The sequence below is a fragment of the Triticum aestivum genome, chromosome 4A (genome assembly GCF_018294505.1).
Source record: "Triticum aestivum cultivar Chinese Spring chromosome 4A, IWGSC CS RefSeq v2.1, whole genome shotgun sequence".
Lineage (NCBI taxonomy): Eukaryota > Viridiplantae > Streptophyta > Magnoliopsida > Poales > Poaceae > Triticum > Triticum aestivum.
Genome location: NC_057803.1, coordinates 713112301 through 713131303, shown reverse-complemented (window position 1 = coordinate 713131303; position 19003 = coordinate 713112301). Strand labels below are relative to the sequence as shown.

At 44.9% G+C, this 19003-nt stretch overlaps 1 protein-coding gene across 1 annotated transcript; it reads left to right on the top strand.

The window, feature by feature from the left end:
- The first annotated feature begins 576 nt into the window (after positions 1 to 576).
- On the top strand, positions 577 to 2434 carry LOC123083325 (probable carboxylesterase 5). Its single transcript, XM_044505392.1, has one exon. It carries the CDS (start codon positions 641 to 643, stop codon positions 1913 to 1915), a length of 1275 nt encoding a protein of 424 aa, XP_044361327.1. The 5' UTR covers positions 577 to 640; the 3' UTR covers positions 1916 to 2434.
- The last annotated feature ends 16569 nt before the right edge of the window (positions 2435 to 19003 follow it).

Below are 19003 nucleotides of genomic sequence, written 5' to 3'. Positions count from 1 at the left end.
TGGGCTCCTTTGGAAACCTTGGCTACTTCACAAGGTCAGATGATGACGACGCCTTGCATCATGTCGTCAATGGGGCATAATTTTGAGATTCAGGACCAACCGAAGGGAAGAAAAGCGTTTCGTTACCGTCAAAGGCTAGGTGGATGCGGGATGCGTGACAGATTGAGTCGTCGAAAGGTTGTGGTCACTTTATTGCAGTGGAGTCATAGTTGTGTGACAGTGAGGTTCAGATGGCAACGATGCCAAGCGGCTGGTGGCCTAGCTCAGTGATCCTACACGACACGGGATTGCATGGTCCCTCGTCCTAGTTCATTATCGGATTCGTCGTTGCGTATACCTCGCGGCTTTTGCAATGTGGCCTTTGTCGGCGTTAAAGTTTGAGTCTCTTACTCGTTGACAAGTGATGAAGATGATGCGAACACACAACCTCGACGATGTCTTCTTCACAACAGTGTTTGTGTTGTTTCAATATACTCCTACTATATTTTAACTTGGTCACGAGTACAATATATATACTAGTACTATTAGTTAGTACAGGGCCGTGCTGTGAAGAAAATGGCTCTATAAATTCCGTAGCCAACGACGCGGCAGCGGCACAACTCAAAACAAGAGTTCCAAAGTGAAGCAGCTCAACCGCGCCATGCATGCAAACAAGGAGAACGACGGACGTAACATCTCCGTGGACATGTACCCGTTCATACGCGAGTACAAGGACGGAAGCATCGAGCGTTTCCTACGCAGCCCATTCGTGCTGGCGTCGTCGGATCAGGCCGGCAACCGTGGAGTGGCAACGAGGGACGTCGTCGTCGACAAGGCCACCGGCGTGTCTGTGCGCCTGTTCCTCCCGTCCCGTGCCGCCGAGACCGCAGGCAGGAATCGGCTTCCTCTCGTCCTCTACGTCCATGGCGGCTCGTTCTGCACGGAGAGCGCTTTCGGCCGTACGTACCACCGCTACGCGACCTCCCTCGCCGCCAGCGCCGGAGCCCTCGTCGTGTCGGTGGAGTACCGTCTAGCGCCGGAGTTCCCCATACCTGCGGCCTACGACGACGCGTGGGCCGCGCTCCAGTGGGCGGCGTCCTTGTCCGACCCGTGGCTGGCCAGCTACGCCGACACTGCACGCACGTTCCTGGCCGGCGACAGCGCCGGCGGCAACATCGTTTACCAGACCGCAGTCCGCGCCAGCCACGAAGTCAACGACGACATGATGAACATTGCGGGCCTGATCATGGTGCACCCTTACTTCTGGGGAGCCAATCGGCTGCCCTCGGAGCTCGCGTGGGCGGACGACAGCGAGGGTGCCGCGGCGGTGTTCCCACCGTACGGGGTGGACCGGCTGTGGCCATTCGTCACGGCCGGCCAGGCCGGCAACGACGACCCCCGAATCGATCCTCCGGCCTCGGAGATCTCATCGCTGGCTTGCCGCCGCGTGCTCATCGCCGTTGCCGGCAAGGATACTCTGCGGGAGCGCGGCCTCGACATGGCGGCCAGCATGCTTGATCACGACGCGCCGTGGCCTTGGATGATGCAGGGGCGCCGCGAGGTGACGGTGGTGGAGTCGGAGGGCGAGGACCACGGCTTCCACCTCTACAGTCCGCTGAGGGCCACCAGCAAGAGGCTCATGGGGAGCATCGTGGAGTTCATAAACCAGCAGCCCAACTCGTCGCCTGCTAATCCTATGGTGCTTGGAGTGCCGACGACGCCGTTCAAGGACGTGTTTGGGTATGGCATGGCCATGAAGTCCTGGGGCACACGCTCCAGTCTGGCTAGTAACAGTGCTACTTACCTGAAAATTGGAAGGGTTGGGCCATCCAACAAAATCTCAGTTCTACTGCCGATGCCTGCTGGTAACGCTCGTCACAAACGTCCATTTTCTGCTGCTGTTCCGTGGAGTTGTGTGATCAACAACTTTTTCTAGATGACGGCCGGCCTGATAACGCACACATAAATTAATATCTCATTCAGACTCACTCCAGAGGGTCTGTGCCAAGGCTATGCCCTTCTCCTACGTATACTAGTACACTAAATAAAACACAAAGAGTCTGCTACGTAGTATTAATTACTCTATGAGTCATGGGTATTCCCTTCTCCTGCAGTCCTACGTATACTACACTAAATAAAACAGAAAGAGTCTCCTGCTATTGGTTATAAGTCATGTGAGTCCTTCACGCCAAGAGCTAAATTATTAGTTAAAAGGGTCCTATTGGTCCCATCCATTTGGATTTGTGGGGATCAAATTCACAAATATATGCCAATTACCGGCCAGGGAATTATGTGTGAACTTTTCTGCCTTATCTTATTATTTGGTGTTTGCTAAATGTATGTTTTATGTCTTCCTTAAAAAATGTCTATTGTATGCCATATCATGTCGAACTCTCGTTTTGCATTGAACACTATTGTACATGTAATATCTGATGCTCAAGGCGTTGCATGTTCATGGTGCATATTATGTCCTTCTTTCCTGCACTAGCAAGAGTGCCCGTGTGTTGCAATGGACTAACAAACAAGAGTCATAAAATATATAGCCCCGCAATAAAACAATTCGAATTCAGGGAAATTGCACCAATCTACCATCAATTGTATAGATCAATAATTAGGAATAAATCATTAAAAAAGAAAAGAACAATAGAGATACAATTTGTGACGCCGAGGGAAAATAAATTGATTGGCGAAAGAAACAGATCGGGTCAAATATCTTTAGAACAATGTCACTTTCTAATATGTCATATTTTTTGGGACACAAATTGTACCTACAATCAGCTATAATGATTAATTAAGTTATTTCTTATGCATTTTGAAGCTCATTCCCTGGATTTATAAGTTAAATTACTACATGAAAACATGTAGGATGAAAGTATTTAATTAAAATAATAATAAGTTATCATGTGTTTAGCATGCAAAATTAAAGCAAAAATTAGTTAAGCATGAAAACTGACATGACAATTAGTTAAAAGGCATTTGAAAAAGAACTGATAGGAATAAGAATGTCTGAACTCCATGCGATGTTGTTGCCAACAGTGAGAGAAACAACAAAAATTGTACACACCATCGTCAAACTGATTTATAACAACATTGGATGGGCAGAACAATGGCTAAATTAAATCTCGTCCCAAGTGACCAAATATATTGCAGAAGTATGATCTGTGAAGAATTCGCATTTTAATTGATATACACGAAGGAAAAAAAATCCTAGAATCTAGAGCAAGAAATCAGAAATTCATTGGTGAGTTATAAGGTCCAAAGAAAAATTATAATGATAATCTGGTTATAAGGCGACCACTATACGGAAAGATAGTTGGAAGTAAGGATTACCTTATGCACCTCGTAGCCATGTACTACTTTGCCTTATTGTATATGCACGTCAAGGTTGAAGCGCTTGTGCAGATGGGTTAGCGGCATGTACTTCCTTATTACATCTGCATTGCCCATGTGAAGAGCAACCTGCATATATATGCTTGGTGTCATGGATCACTTTTCAATTCCATGTGCCATGCACTGTGTCCAGATATGTTTTTAGTTGTGCTGCTGCCAGTCGCCTGTCATACAGAGACACTGAGCTTATCACTCGATGTAAAGATTTGATAAAATCATGTCACATGTTTAGTAATAATGGAGCTAATGATATTCACAATCCCATCCTTGTCCTCAAATAGCGGTGCAATAGAGTCATTGGTATGTCATAAAAATGTAGTCTCACATGTCAAAGTCTGTATTTTATCTATTATGTGTTGGATGCCTTCTATTAATTTTTCTCTTATCTTATGCAGAATTAATTAAAAATGTAATCTCAGACTACTTATTTCATGTTCAATGCCCTCTCTAGTAGCAGGTAACTTTGCTCTTATCTTATAATGAATTGTCATGTACGTAGAAATATTCTTAACACAAAATATGATGGAATTTTTAACGCGCGAACTCGTCCACACCATCAGATCATGTGTGTCAATGTATCATCGTGCAGATTTTTCGAGCCAGCTCAGCGGGAATGACATGGGAGTGTGGCCGAGCGTCGCACACAAAAGTGGTCCCACTATAGTTAGGCATGCCATACTGGAAACAAATTCCATGGGTAAAAAGCGAACTTCTGTTTGCTAATAGTATACATTATTAAGCATCCAAAGCAGCAAATGTTCAGTTAATTTTTTATGTTCTGAAATTTAAACAACTTACACTCTACTTTTTAGTATTATGCTCATGTAAAACATACACAAGATGATAATAAGTAGCTACTAAAACCAAAGCATATTAAAAAAAATAGAAGGTGGGCTTCTTGAGAACACAATTGGCATGTGAAAGCTGGCAATCAAATCCCATGGTCTGCAACTTACACTTGGCAACTAAATGTGTTTATGGCATGCATCAAATCAAATCGAATCTGGTAAGGAATCAATCGAGCGCCTTCTCTCGCTGAGAAGCCTCAGAAGATATGTAATCACCTGAAACAAACACATTAGATATGAGTATGAGAAATTTCAGGAATCTTGTGTCTAATCACCTTCTGAAAGATCAACGGTAAAATGGCAGTAGAAAAGGCATACTAACTATTACTATTTCTCTCTTGCGCTCAAATAGCTTAATTTGCATCTAAAGCTGGAATAGAAATTCTATGGACGTGCATACAGTTTAATATGCATGTAGGTATCAACAATCTCCTAAAAATATTTATCAGCAATATATTCCAAACTTGCAAGAATCAGAAGAACCCATTCAACAATTCACGAAGCATGATGCAAAATATAGCAAATTAAAGAGAAAATTATGTACCATATGTACATGCAGATTGCATGACAATAATCTGACCGTTCCGACTGCAACCGAGCCAGAGTCTTCCACTGAAAGATTGCTAGCTATATAAAAGAGATGAGACATATCTTCACCTAGACGGATATGTGGGAAGTTGCTTGACCTGATGCAATACAGCCGCACACCCTATTCCTCTGCGCAGACCGGCTGTCATTGCGCCTCTACTCTCTCCTTTCGATTTTGAATATTTCTTTGAGAAATTGGAATACAAATATCAGAACTGTTACCTAAAACTAATTCGGTAGATGATCTAGTAATGGATCTGCATGCCCCCTTCATAAGTTAAAACGGCAAAATAAAAGAAACCATATCAAGGATATATGGTTGTTAAAGAGGAGAAATTTGAGAATTACCTCCTGCAAAGCCAGGCATAAATTTCACTGAAGCTCATGGCAACACCATTTACCTTCTTGCTTGTTTACTTTGAACCTGACATTTGACTCCGTGTACAACAACAAGACGGCCTTCGGCACTGACTGACTCCATTATAGATAGTACAACACGTGTATTGATCTTCCTCTTTCAATCTTAGTGGTGGCTAGTCATAACATCTAGATCGTGGGGCATTGTTTCACATGTGACTGCGGTTTCACGGACGTGATCCTGCAGTCGAGGAAGATACATGAAGTCAGCTTTGTGTTGCTGCAGCCGAAGAAGATTAGTTGGGAGTGCCTAATTAGTATAGGTATAGATAGATAGATAGATATCCAGTATCGTGTTTAATTAGCCTACCGAGGTTAATTGTAGCATCACATATGAAATGGCATCATGAAGCATTTGCATTGCGTTCCTCTCACATTTAATTAGTTAGCGACATCAATTTGATCAGTTCTCTCTTCTGCCATTGGCTCATATGCAGCCACCAGCCAAGGCTTCCCTTGTCGTTTGCATTTGCTTCGATCATGCATGCAAGCATACCCAGGCTCTCCCTTTTCGCACTCCCCCTCTTTCAGTTTATAAGAAGTGCGCGTATTCTTAAGTCGTCAATTTGACCAACCTTATAGAAATCATATATTACAAAAAACATACCATTATAAAGTTCAGATGTTCTATTTTCAAACGGTATAATTTTTGTGTTATATATTTTATATTATGGTGATAAAATTGGAAATATTGATATACATGCAGGACTTGCAAATTGAAAATTGGTATACGCGCAGGACTTGCAAATTGAAATGGAGGAGTATGGTTGTTTGCATTTTCTTTGATCGTGCACACCCCGACTCTCCTTTTTTTCTATGCTATACTTAATGCATGTGTCTCTTGGATTGATGGTGCATGCATGCATGCTTTCCTACCGCTGTAATCCCAGCCCTTGTCTAGAAATTCATTATGCTGGAATTTATTCTATTTTAGGACAGCCCAATAACTATTTCAGAAATTTCTAATAAATCTTGGAGGTCCACTTAGCCCATTCGTGCAAGGCAAGGGATACTACTATAGTTTAGTCCCACATTGCTAGTTGAGTGGGAGTTGGACCTCCTTATAAGGGAGGGTTTTTCCCCACTTGTATGAGCATGAGAACAATAGGGACATCCACGCGCGCTCCTCCTCCGCGGCGCGGCGCGGCACGGCACGGCACGGCACGGGTTGCGTGAATGAGCGGACACTAAATCCGAACGGCTCGCCTCTTCGGCTGAAGTCAGACAAACGACCCAGAAGATCCTCTTCCTCTCGCCATAAAGTTCCTGAGCACTGCGCTGCTGCTACGATCTTCCCCATCCTAGCTTGCGGCATGCACTGCAACTCGGGATAGTAGGCCTCCGAAACCGCACCTCTTTGAGTCCTGTACGGGAGAAGAGTGATAATTTTTTTGGGGAGCGCTTTGCGCGACTATTTACCGGTTCATCATGGACATCGATGACCACTTCCCCAACGACGACTTCTTCCCCGACGTCGACAACCTCTTCGACGACATGGCTGGCGAGGATGTCGACACCAAGTCCAGTGCTTCTGCTCCTGCTGCTGTCACGTACGTGTTCTTGTTTTTCCCGTTAGAGGTCCTACCAGAGTTCCTTGTTCTAGTGTTTGTCCTAGATATGTTAGGCTCTACTTCATATATGCAACTTGCTCTACTATATGCTCTAGATATGTTTGGCACCATCGCGTAGACGTCCCTAAGTGCGCGCCTCCGCTCCCGCTTGGGAATATGGGTGGCGTATATCATATTCACCGTCTTGATTTGTGGCGGAAACATCTTTTGCCCCCCTATCTTTGGTGGCCAGGGCTCCTCCTTGTCGTCGTCGCTTTGCGACCCCTTCTCTTTGCTTCCGGCTTTTGATTTGCTGGCCTGTTTGAAGACCCAACATTCTCTGTTGGTATGATTAGTTGGTGTACCTGGGGTGCCATGAATTTGACATGGACGATCGAGTATGCGGTCCAAACTGGATGTGCCCGGATCATTTCTTTTAAATGGTTTTTCCCGTTGTCCGGTCTTAGAGCCACTAAATCCGGCGTTTACGGCGTGTCTTCGGTGCTATCGCCATTGTTTCAACGCTTGTGTTTGATGCGTCGGGGCTTGCCGTTGTTATCTCTGGATTTATAAGTTCGAGGTTTGCTGGATGTGCTGTTGCTGCGAGCTAGTAAGCTATCCTCGCCCGCACAAAAGAGGGTCATAAGCTCTGTGAGGGCCGCCATGGATCTCGGCTTTTCTTGTCCAAGGTGTCGGGTGAGCCACTCGTCACGGATGTTATGCTTGAAGGCCGCGAGGGCCTCTGCATCCGGACAGTCGACGATTTGGTTCTTTTTAGTTAAGAACCAAGTCCAGAATTTCCTGACTGACTCTCCGGGCTGTTGAGTTATATGACTCAAGTCATCGGCATCCGGAGGTCGGACATAAGTGCCTTGGAAGTTGTCAAAGAATGCGTCTTCCAGGTTCTCCCAACTGCCAATAGAGTTATGAGGCAGACTATTCAACCAGTGCCGAGCTGGTCCCTTGAGTTTTAGCGGGAGATACTTGATGGCATGGAGGGGAGGGTTGTTTCCATGGACAGCGGGGAGGGTTGTTTACATAGACAGAATGATAACTGCTGTTTTTTACCTTGAAGCGCAGCTGGGAGGGTTGTTTCCATAGACAGAACGATAACTGTTGTTCTAAAACTGAGCTATGCTATGTAGTACTTTTGTAGAACGCCTTGTTTTCCCCTATTTAGAAGGCATTTTCTAAAACTGCCCTTGAAGGTTGTGAGCTTCTGAGGCACTTTTCAGAAGTGCAGTAAACACCATGATTTTGAGGTGTTTAGCAAAAATGCTGGCAAAAAATTCCTCCTAATGGCATACGTGTTGTAGTGAGCGGATGGCCGCAGCGGTGCTCGACGTGCTGGGGTAGAACAAGGGGTCCCACTGCGGGTAGCACTGGGGGATGGGGCATGGTGCAACCCATTTAATGCGGACATATATAAAACATGCATGCCCTGCCTCGATGCGAGTAACTCTGTGTTATAGTGGATAGAGCGCGCTCTCGGTCCGACTCGGGCTCAGGTTCGAATCGTGGCGGCAGCATCATTTTTTGGTTCCATTTTATTTGTTTAAAGGCGAAAGAATATAAAGTTTTAGTATCCTAATTTTACATTTGAATCAGACTGTTGTACTGGTTCGGAGGCGTGTGCGTAATGCGCCAGGTCTACGGTTTGAATCCCGCCTACGCAAGATTTTTAGTTTTTCGCAAAGGGTATGTGCATTATTAATAGTAGTGTAAGGGAAAGAATATAAGGCTTCAGTATACAATTTTAACCACTGAATGAGACTGGTGTAGTGGCTGGGAGGTTTGTCTGTAACGCGATAGGTCGAAAGTTCGAATCCCGGACGCGCAAGATTTTTACAAATTTGCAACACACACAATGCGGCTATATCTCCCACATGTCGAGGCATGACTTAGATGCATAACCGCATTGTGGTTTTGTCGCAAGAAGGGTCATCATCACACAATCTCATGTAATGAACAAGAAAGGGATAAATAAATATGGCTTACAATCGCCACTTCACAAAAAGATCATATAATTCATACATCATTCAGAGAAATCCAGATGAAAAGATGATAACCCCAAATGCTAGATCCCCAATCGTCCCAACTGGGAAGATAACCCCAAATGCTAGATCCCCAATCGTCCCAACTGGGATCCACTACTGATCATCAGGAAAAGACACGTAGTAACGACCAAGTTCATCGTCGAACTCCCACTTGAGTTCGGTAGCATCACCTGCACTGGTATCATCGGCACCTGCAACTGTTTGGAAGTATCTGTGAGTCACGAGGACTCAGCAATCTCAAAACCCGTGAGATCAAGACTATTTAAGCTGATGGGTAGGATGTGGTAATGAGGTGGAGTTGTAGCAATTGATAAGCAAAATATGATGGCTAAAGGCGAGTACAAGAGTAAGAAGAGAAACTACGCAACGGTCGTGAAGCTAGAAGTGATCAAGAAGTGATCCTGAAACTACTTACGTTCAAACATAACCCAAACCGTGTTCACTTCCTGGACTCCGCCGAAAAGAGACCATCACGGCTACACACGCGGTTGATGCATTTTAGTTAAGTCAAGTGTCCAGTTCTGTAAAAACCGAATATTAACAAATTCTCATCTGCCACATAACCGCGGGCATGACTTTCGAAAGTTTATACCCTGTAGGGGTGTCCCAACTTAGCCCATTATAAGCTCTCACGAACAACGAAGGATATTCCCTCTCCCGGGAAGACCCGATCAGACTCGGAATCCCGGTTACAAGATATTTCGGCAATGGTAAAACAAGACCAGCAAGACCGCCCGACTGTGCCAACAAATCCTGATAGGAGCTGCACATATCTTGTTCCCAGGGCACAACGGATAGGTCAGCCTACGAGTAAAACCAGACCTTGAGTTGCCCCGTGGTGGCCCCGCAGTCTGCTTGTTTTGGACCAACACTCAAAGGAGCACTAGCCCGGAGGGTTAAAATAAAGATGACCCTCAGGTTAATTACTCCCAAGGGAAAGGTTATAGGTTGTTAGGCAAATGTAAAACTAAGGTTGGGCCTTGCTGGAGGAGTTTTATTCAAAGCGAACCGTCAATGGGTTCCCATAAACCCAGCCGCGTAACGAACACAAAATCAAGGAATATAACACCGGTATGACGGAACCTAAGGTGGAAAGAGTGAAACAAAACACCAGGCATAAGGCCGAGCCTTCCACCCTTTATCAAGTATATAGATGCATTAATCAAATAAGAGATATTGTGATATCCCAACATAATCATATTCCAACATGGAGCAATCTTCAACTTCACCTGCAACTAACAACGCTATAAGAGGGGATGAGCAAAAGCGGTAACATAGCCAAATAACGGTTTGCTAGGAAGGGTGAAAAAGGTCAGAGGCTGACATGGCAAAATGGAAGACATGGTAAACAAGTGATAGGTAGCGCAGCATATCGATAGAACGAAGCAACTAGCAAGCAAAGATAGAAGTGATATCGAGGGTAATGGTCATCTTGTCTGAGATCCCGCAAAGAAGAAGAACGAGTCCAAGAAGTAGACGAACCAACGTAGTCGAACGGATCCTCAAAAATGCAACGTTACCAGAACTATCAAGGAGAAGCGCAAACGGAAAGAAGCAAACAACATGGTAAACAACCATCACATAAGCATGGCATGATGCAAAAATAAGTATGATGCATGTCCGGTTTAAAAGGCATGGCATGGCAAAGTGCACAAACAACACTACAAGTTAAGTGGAGCTCAATATGTAACGAGTTGCATATTGACGAAACACCACATTCAAGTTATTTAGTTTGCTCTCGTTTAGGTACATAACAATATTGAGAAATTTTAAACATGGCAAGAGGTGAAGCATAATTAAACTAACTATTTAGGCAAGTTTAAATGAGGCCAGAAACAACAAACAACAATTCCGGAAAATCCTCATGTCCATATTTCGAATTTGGTACTGTTCAGCCCTAAACCATATTTTATTGTTGTTAAACAGGAAAATAAAGTGAACCAAGTTAATCTATGCATTTTTTCACCCCATTTACATACAAAGTTTATTAAAATTGGAGCTACGGTTATTTAGTTATGAAATAAAACATTTTAGCATGTCATTTATGCGAAAATAAAGCAAACAGCAAATTTAAGCATTTTAACATGGATGAAAGCATCATAATGTGAAACTAGATGAAATTCTAAGCATTTTACATATATAGATCATTTTAAATCGACGCACGATTGTGGAGTTATTATATGCATGATGTTGAGGGTTTTTCTGTAAAACTGTAAAACCTAGGATAAATGCTAAAATCGCAACAGGAAAAAAACACACGCAGCGGGCCGAATCAGACTAGACCTAGTGTACAGGAGAGGGCTGGAGGGGGCTGCTTGATAACCAACAAGTGTAGGGATCGCAACAGCTTTCGAGGGTAAAGTATTCAACCCAAATTTATTGATTCGACATAAGGGGAGCCAAAGAATATTCTTGAGTATTAGCAGTTGAGTTGTCAATTCAACCACACTTGGATAACTTAGTATCTGTAGCAAGGTATTTAGTAGCAAAGTAGTATAATAGTAATGGTAACGGTGGTAAAAGGTAAAGATAGTAATAGCAATATTTTTGGTGTTTTCTAGTGATTGTAACAATAGCAACGGAAAAGTAAATAAGCAAAGCACAATATGTGAAAAGCTCATAGGCAATGGATCAGTGATAGATAATTATGCCGGATGCGATTCCTCGTGTAATAGCTATAACATAGGGTGACACAGAACTAGCTCCAGTTCATCAATGTAATGTAGGCATGTATTCCGTAAATAGTCATACGTGCTGATGGAAAAGAACTTGCATGACATCTTTTGTCCTACCCTCCCGTGGCAGCGGGGTCCTAGTGGAAACTAAGGGATATTAAGGCCTCCTTTTACTAGAGAACCGGACCAAGGCATTAACACATAGTGAATACATGAACTCCTCAAACTACGGTCATCACCGAGAAGTATCCCGATTATTGTCACTTCGGGGTTGTCGGATCATAACACATAATAGGTGACTATAGACCTGCAAGATAGGATCAAGAACACACATATATTGATGAAAACATAATAAGTTCAGATCTGAAATCATGGCACTCAGGCCCTAGTGACAAGCATTAAGCATAGCAAAGTCATAGCACCATCAATCTCAGAATATAGTGGATACTAGGGATCAAACCCTAACAAAACTAACTTGATTACATGGTAAATTTCATCCAACCCATCACCGTCCAGCAAGCCTACGATGGAATTACTCACGCACGGCGGTGAGCATCATGAAATTGGTGATGGAGGATGGTTGATGATGACGACGGTGACGAATCCCCCTCTCCGAAGCCTCGAACGGACTCTAGATCAACCCTCCGGAGAGAGATTAGGGCTTGGCGACGGCTCCATGTCGTAAAACGCGATGAAACTTTCTCTCCGATTTTTTTCTCCGCGAAACGGAAGATATGGAGTTGGAGTTGAGGTCGGTGGAGGTCCAGGGGGCCCACGAGATAGGGGGCGCGCCCTACGGGGGGGGGGGCCTTGTCTCGTGGACAGGCCCTGGGCCCCCTATTGTATTTCTTTCGCCCAGAAATTCTTATTAATTCCAAAAAGTGCCTCCGTGGATTTGCAGGTCATTCCGAGAACTTTTCTTTTCTACACATAAAACAACATCATGGTAGTTCTGCTGAAAACAGCGTCAGTCTGGGTTAGTTTTATTCAAATCATGCAAGTTAGAGTCCAAAACAAGGGCAAAAGTTTTTGGAAAAGTAGATACATTTGAGACGTATCAACTCCCCCAAGCTTAAACTTTTGCTTGTCCTCAAGCAATAGAGTTGATAAACTGAAAGTGATAAAGAAAAACTTTTACAAACTCTGTTGGCTCTTGTTGTTGTAAACATGAAAATCCAGCATTCAACTTTCAGCAAATATTATGAACTAACCATACTCACAATAACACTTAGGTCTCATAATTACTCATATCAATAAAATAATCAGCTAGCGAGTCATAATAATAAACTCGGATGACAACACTTTTTCAAAACAATCATAACATGATATAACAAAATGGTATCTCGCTAGCCCTTTCTGAGACCGCAAAACATAAATGCAGAGCACCTTTAAAGATCAAGGACTGACTAAACATTGTAATACATGGTAAAAGAGATCCAGTCAAGTCATACCCAATATAAACAAATAATAATGAATGCAAATGACAGTGTGCTCTCCAGCGGGTGCTTTTTAGTAAGAAGGTGATGACTCAACATAAAAATAAATAGATAGGCCCATTGCAGAGGGAAGCAGGGATTTGTAGAGGTGCCAGAGCTCGATTTTTAAAACAGAGATTGAATAATATTTTGAGCGGCATACTTTCGCTGTCAACGCAACAACTATGAGATAGCTGTATCTTCCATACTACATGCATTATAGGCAGTTCCCACGCAGAATGGTAAAGGTTTATACTCCCCCAACCACCAACAAGCATCAATCCATGTCTTGCTTGAAACAAGGAGTGCCTCCAACTAACAACTGCCCTAGGGGAGTTTTGTTTAATTATTTTGATTTGCTTGATCTTTTTGGATCATGGGACTGGGCATCCCGGTTACCGGCCCTTTCTCGTGAATCAGGAGCGGAGTCCACTCCTCTGAGAATAACCCACCTAGCATGGAAGATATATGCAGCCCTAGTGGAAACATGAGCGGCTAGAGCATACACAGAACTTCATTTGAAGGTTTAGAGTTTGGCTCATACAAATTTACTTGTAACGGCAGGTAAATACTGCATATACGAAGGTATAGTGGACTCGTATGGAACAACTTTTGGGTTTAAGGAGTTTGGATGCACAAGCAGTATTCCTACTTAGTACAGGTGAAGGCTAGCAAAAGACTGAGAAGCGACCAACTGAGAGAGCGACAACAGTCATAAACATGCATTAAAACTAATTCACACCGAATACAAACATGAGTAGGATATAATCCACCATGAACATAAACACCGAATACAAACATGCATTAAAACTACATGCATGAACATATGCCAAGTTGAGTCACTCAATTCATTCAAAGGAGGATACCATCCCATCATACCACATCATAATCATTATAATAGCATGTTGGCACGCAAGGTAAATCATTATAACTCAAAGCTAATCAAGCATGGCACAAGCAACTATATCTCTAAATGTCATTGCAAATATGTTTACTTCATAATAAGCTGAATCAGGAACGATTATTTACAAAAACAAGAGAGGTCGAGTTCATACCAGTTTTTCTCATCTCAATAAGTCCATCATATATCGTCATTATTGCATTTCACTTGCACGACCGAACGATGTGTATAATAATAAGAGTGTACGTGCATTGGACTAAGCTGGAATCTGCAAGCATTCAACTCAAGAGAGAAGACAAAGTAATATGGGCTCTAAGTTAAATAAACAATCATGCAAACGAGAGCCACTAAGCATTTTCAATAACGTCTTCCCGACCCCCCAAAGGAAAGAAAAGAAAATAAAAATATTTACACGGGAAAGCTCCCAACACGAAAGAAGAAGAACTAAAAATCTTTTTGGGTTTTCATTTTAATTTCTACTACAAGCATGGAAATTAAACTAACTAATTTTTGTCCCTAGTAAGCCTCTAGTTGACTAGCTCGTTGATCAATATATGGTTACGGTTTCCTGACCATGGACATTGGATGTCGTTGATAACGGGATCACATCATTAGGAGAATGATGTGATGGACAAGACCAGATCCTAAGCCTAGCACAAATATCGTGTAGTTCGTATGCTAAAGCTTTTCTAATGCCAAGTATCATTCTTTAGACCATGAGATTGTGCAACTCCCGGATACCGTAGGAATGCTTTGGGTGTACCAAACGTCACAACATAACTGGGTGGCTACAAAGGTGCACTATGGGTATCTCCGAAAGTGTCTGTTGGGTTGGCACGAATCGAGACTGGGATTTGTCACTCCGGTTGACGGAGAGGTATCTCTGGGCCCACTCGGTAGGAACATCATCATAATGTGCACAATGTGACAAAGGGGTTGATCACGGGATGATGTGTTACAGAACGAGTAAAGAGACTTGCCGGTAACGAGATTGAACAAGGTATCGGGATACCGACGATCGAATCTCGGGCAAGTACAATACCGCTAGACAAAGGGAATTGTATACGGGATTGATTGAATCCTTGAAATCGTGGTTCATCCGATGAGATCATCGTGGAACGTGTGGGAGCCAACATGGGTATCCAGATCCCGTTGTTGGTTATTGACCGGAGAACGTCTCGGTCATGTAGGGAATAGATATACGTGGTTACCGAATGTTGTTCGGAGTCCCGAATGAGTTCCTGGACGTCACGAGGAGTTCTGGAATGGTCCGAAGGTAAAGATTTATATATGGAAAGTCCTGTTTTGGTCACCGGAAAAGTTTCGGGTGCTATCGGTAATGTACCGGGACCACCGGGAGGGTCCCCGGGGTCCACCAAGTGGGGCCACCGGCCCCAGAAGGCCGCATGGGCCAAGTGTGGAAGGGTACCAGCCCCAGGTGGGCTGGTGCGCCCCCCCACCAGGGCCCAAGGCGCCTAGGGTTTGGGGAGGGGGCGCCTCCACCTTACTTGGGGGCAAGTTTCCCCTCTCCCCCCCTTGGCCGCCACCCTAGATGGGTTTTGGGGCTGCCGCATCCCTTGGGGTGGGAACCCTAAAGGGGGCTCAACCCCCTCCCTCTCCCCTATATATACTTGAGGTATGAGAGCTGCCGAGAACATGATTTTGATCTCCCTCTTGGCGCAGCCCTACCTCTCTCCCTCCTCGTCTCTCGCGGTGCTTGGCGAAGCCCCTGCTGAATTGCCACGCTCCTCCATCACCACCATGCCGTTGTGCTGCTGCTGGATGGAGTCTTCCTCAACCTCTCCCTCTCTCCTTGCTGGATCAAGGCATGGGAGACATCACTGGGGCTGCACGTGTGTTGAACGCAGAGGTGCCGTCCATTCGGCACTAGGATCTCCGGTGATTTGGATCACGACGAGTACGACTCCTTCAACCCCGTTCTCTTGAACGCTCCCGCTTAGCAATCTATAAGGGTATGTAGATTCACTCTCCTCTCTCTCGTTGCTAGTCTCTCCATAGATAGATCTTGGTGACTCATAGGAAATTTTGAATTTCTGCTACGTTCCCCAACAGATGCGATCTCTCCATGCCTCCGCCATTGAAGCGATGCGCCGGCTCAACACACCTTCTCGCCGCATTCAAACGTGTCCAATAAACCCACGTGGAAGCCAAGAAACCTACTCCAACCACACGTCCGTTCAATGAACGGGCTGGCATTAAATGCAACGCCGGGCAAGAATCACACCCCTCCGCCGCTCCCCCATCTCCTCCTTGTCCATTTTCTCCACTATTCCGATAGCTTCCGAAGAGCAGTTCTCTTCTCGACAAACAAGCCCGTTGGGTGGCCCACCAAGCCCACCGGATACGAGCGAGGCAGCTCGCTGCTCCACCTCCCTCGCCTAGCCCGACGGAGCCAGTTGCCTCGGCTCCAAACCGGCGCCTGGTTTAGCAACTCATCGCTCAAGGCCAGCTCAAGGAGGAGTGGCGAGTTGCTCCACGTCGTGCCCGACGGCACAGGCATCGCCCATCCAGTGCCTGCGACAGCGCCATCTGCCGCCGAGACGCATGTAGCAGCGTCATGCATGCAACGAAAGAAGCCGACTGCGGGGATGTCGATGAGCTGGCGGCCCGCATGTCCAGGACCGCTGCCATCATCGAGGAGAAGGATAACACGGGAGGGAGGCCGCCGCTTGGGTCCCATGAAGGCCACCTCCGGTGACCTAGCCGGTTTCTCCCTTATGTCAGACCACCTTGGACACCACCTGAGCTCCATGGAAGAACCCTTCCCCTCCGGCTGAAGCACCCTTTTTGCCACTCTGATAAGCGGCACGTCCAGCCATAGGGAATATAGGGAAAGAATATACCTTCGGGGCGCCCGGCAGTCCGGTTAGCGGGCTGCTGGACATGGGGAAGACAAGCCGCAGCCAGCCGTAGACTGTTGTAGTTTACCTGTATCATGGAGTGGAGCTTCACGCGACCATACGTGCATATAGTTTTACCTTTTTAGTTGGGGAAGACAAGCCGCGGCCAGCCGTAGACTAGTGTAGTTTATCTGTGTCGTGTAGTGGAGCTCCACGCGACCGTACGTGCACATAGTTTTACCTTTTTAGTTGACAATATGTCCAAAATGTAACCGTATTCATCTGGATTGTATGAAGTCCGTCATGTTTATATGAAATCCGGCCTTGTTTGCATGAATTTCATCGGATTTGCTGAAAAAGAGTTTGAAATGTATGCGGCTAGTATTGGATGTCGTCCTTCCTCATCCATGTTCGTGGACTGACCCCCCCCCCCCTATCGGCGGACGGATGCGGTAAAAAAATTGCGAGTTGCCGTTGCATATACTCTAAGAGATGGATGTACATATCTACTAGTAAATAAAGACTTGTGCGTTGTCCGTAGGACAGGGTAGCGACCGTAGTGCACGTGCGCATGCAGATGGACGAAGGAACAAACTATGAACCTGTCCCCTCCACGTACCACGATCATTCAATCCAGCGGCCCTTGCCCACACTAGTAGAAAACAGGGCTTTCGTTCGGGCCAGATAAGCCCATTAGTCCCGGTTCAGTCATGAACCGGGACCAATGGGGCCATTAGTCCCGCTTCGTGCGGCTAAAGGCATTATTCCCCGGTTCAAATGAGCCCTTTAGTCTAGGTTTGAGACACGAACCGGGACTAAAGGGCATCACTCCCTTTAGTTCCGGTTCGTGTCTCAAACACGAATCGGCTGGAGTAGTGAGAGGATGGGTGACCGGCCTGGAAGTTACATGATTTGGAATGATGAGGGATGATTAGAGATTAGAGGTTAAATTGAGCAGTGATGAGTGGTGCTTAGAGATTAAATTGTAAAATAATTCAGAAATTTAAAAATCGAAAAAAAATTCTGAAAAAAATAAATCGTAAAATTTCCTTTAGTCCCGGTTCGTGTTACCAACCGGGACTAAAAGTGGAGCTCTATACAGCGGCCACATGGAGGGGCTTTAGTCCCGGTTCGTATAAGAACCGAAACTAAGGGCGGGGGCCTTTAGTACCGACCTTTTAGTCTCGGTTCTAAAGGCCCTCACGAACCGGAACGAATATGGCTTTTTCTACTAGTGCCAGTCAATCTGAGGCATGTTTTTCGTCCCTACGTGTGGCAGGATTCAACAAACAATCCGTGGTGTGTCGCCTCAAGATAGCTATTATCGTACTAGGGCCAACAACGAGCTGCCTCTACTTGTTGGGATGTGTGTGTTGGACTTCACAATTTCAAAAACTAAAAGGACTTAACAACCTCAAATAAAAATAATAATACTCCCTCCGTCCGAAAGTACTTGTCCTCGAAATGGACGAAAAAGGATGTATATAGAACTAAAATACATCTATATATATATCTCCTTTTATTCATTTTGATGACAAGTATTTCCGGACGGAGGGAGTACGAGTTAACAAATAGCTCTCCCAAATAGATACACGTCGTTAATTCGTTGAGAGAAGATGCTGTTAAAGATTGTGCAGGGCTAAAAAATGGATGTATCAAATCTGGCGGCAAAAACAAATTAATAAAGAAAGAATTGTGCCATAACGTACGTCCGCATGCAGATCGACCGCATTGATGTGTGGTACCGTCTACCGAGTCAATTCTCCTAGATACTAGTAGGAGATACGTACGCACAGTGACAGGTGCGCACCACGCATCAACAAAGCCAGGACGTACGCACGTGGCATGCATTACATGCATGTGAACTAGTGTCTGAAAACAACGGAATTGTCAAGGCTTCACGAAATTAACAGGGACGTACCTACATACGAACGATGATGAGATGACCGTCCAGAAAAATCTAACATTGATGAGATGACCTAACAATTGCGTCCGGGAGATACACAATTCTTCAAAACTGAATGTTCTTTAAATAATCCATTAATTCCCCAGGAGAACATGTTGTTAATGATTGTGTAGGTCTAATAAATGGATGTATTCATCGCAAAAAAATGGATGTATCAAGTCGGACATGAAAAGGAAATTAATAAAGAAAGACTTGTGCGTAGTACGTATATAGGACAGGGATAGCTACCATAGTGTACGTGCACATGCATAAAGATCGTTGGTCCTTCGTCGTTGAGCGATAGCTATCGTACGTCC

What these genes read in the sequence shown, in the direction of transcription:
- LOC123083325 (XM_044505392.1), top strand. Translation starts at nt 641, where the DNA reads ATGCATGCAAACAAGGAGAACGACGGACGTAACATCTCCGTGGACATG.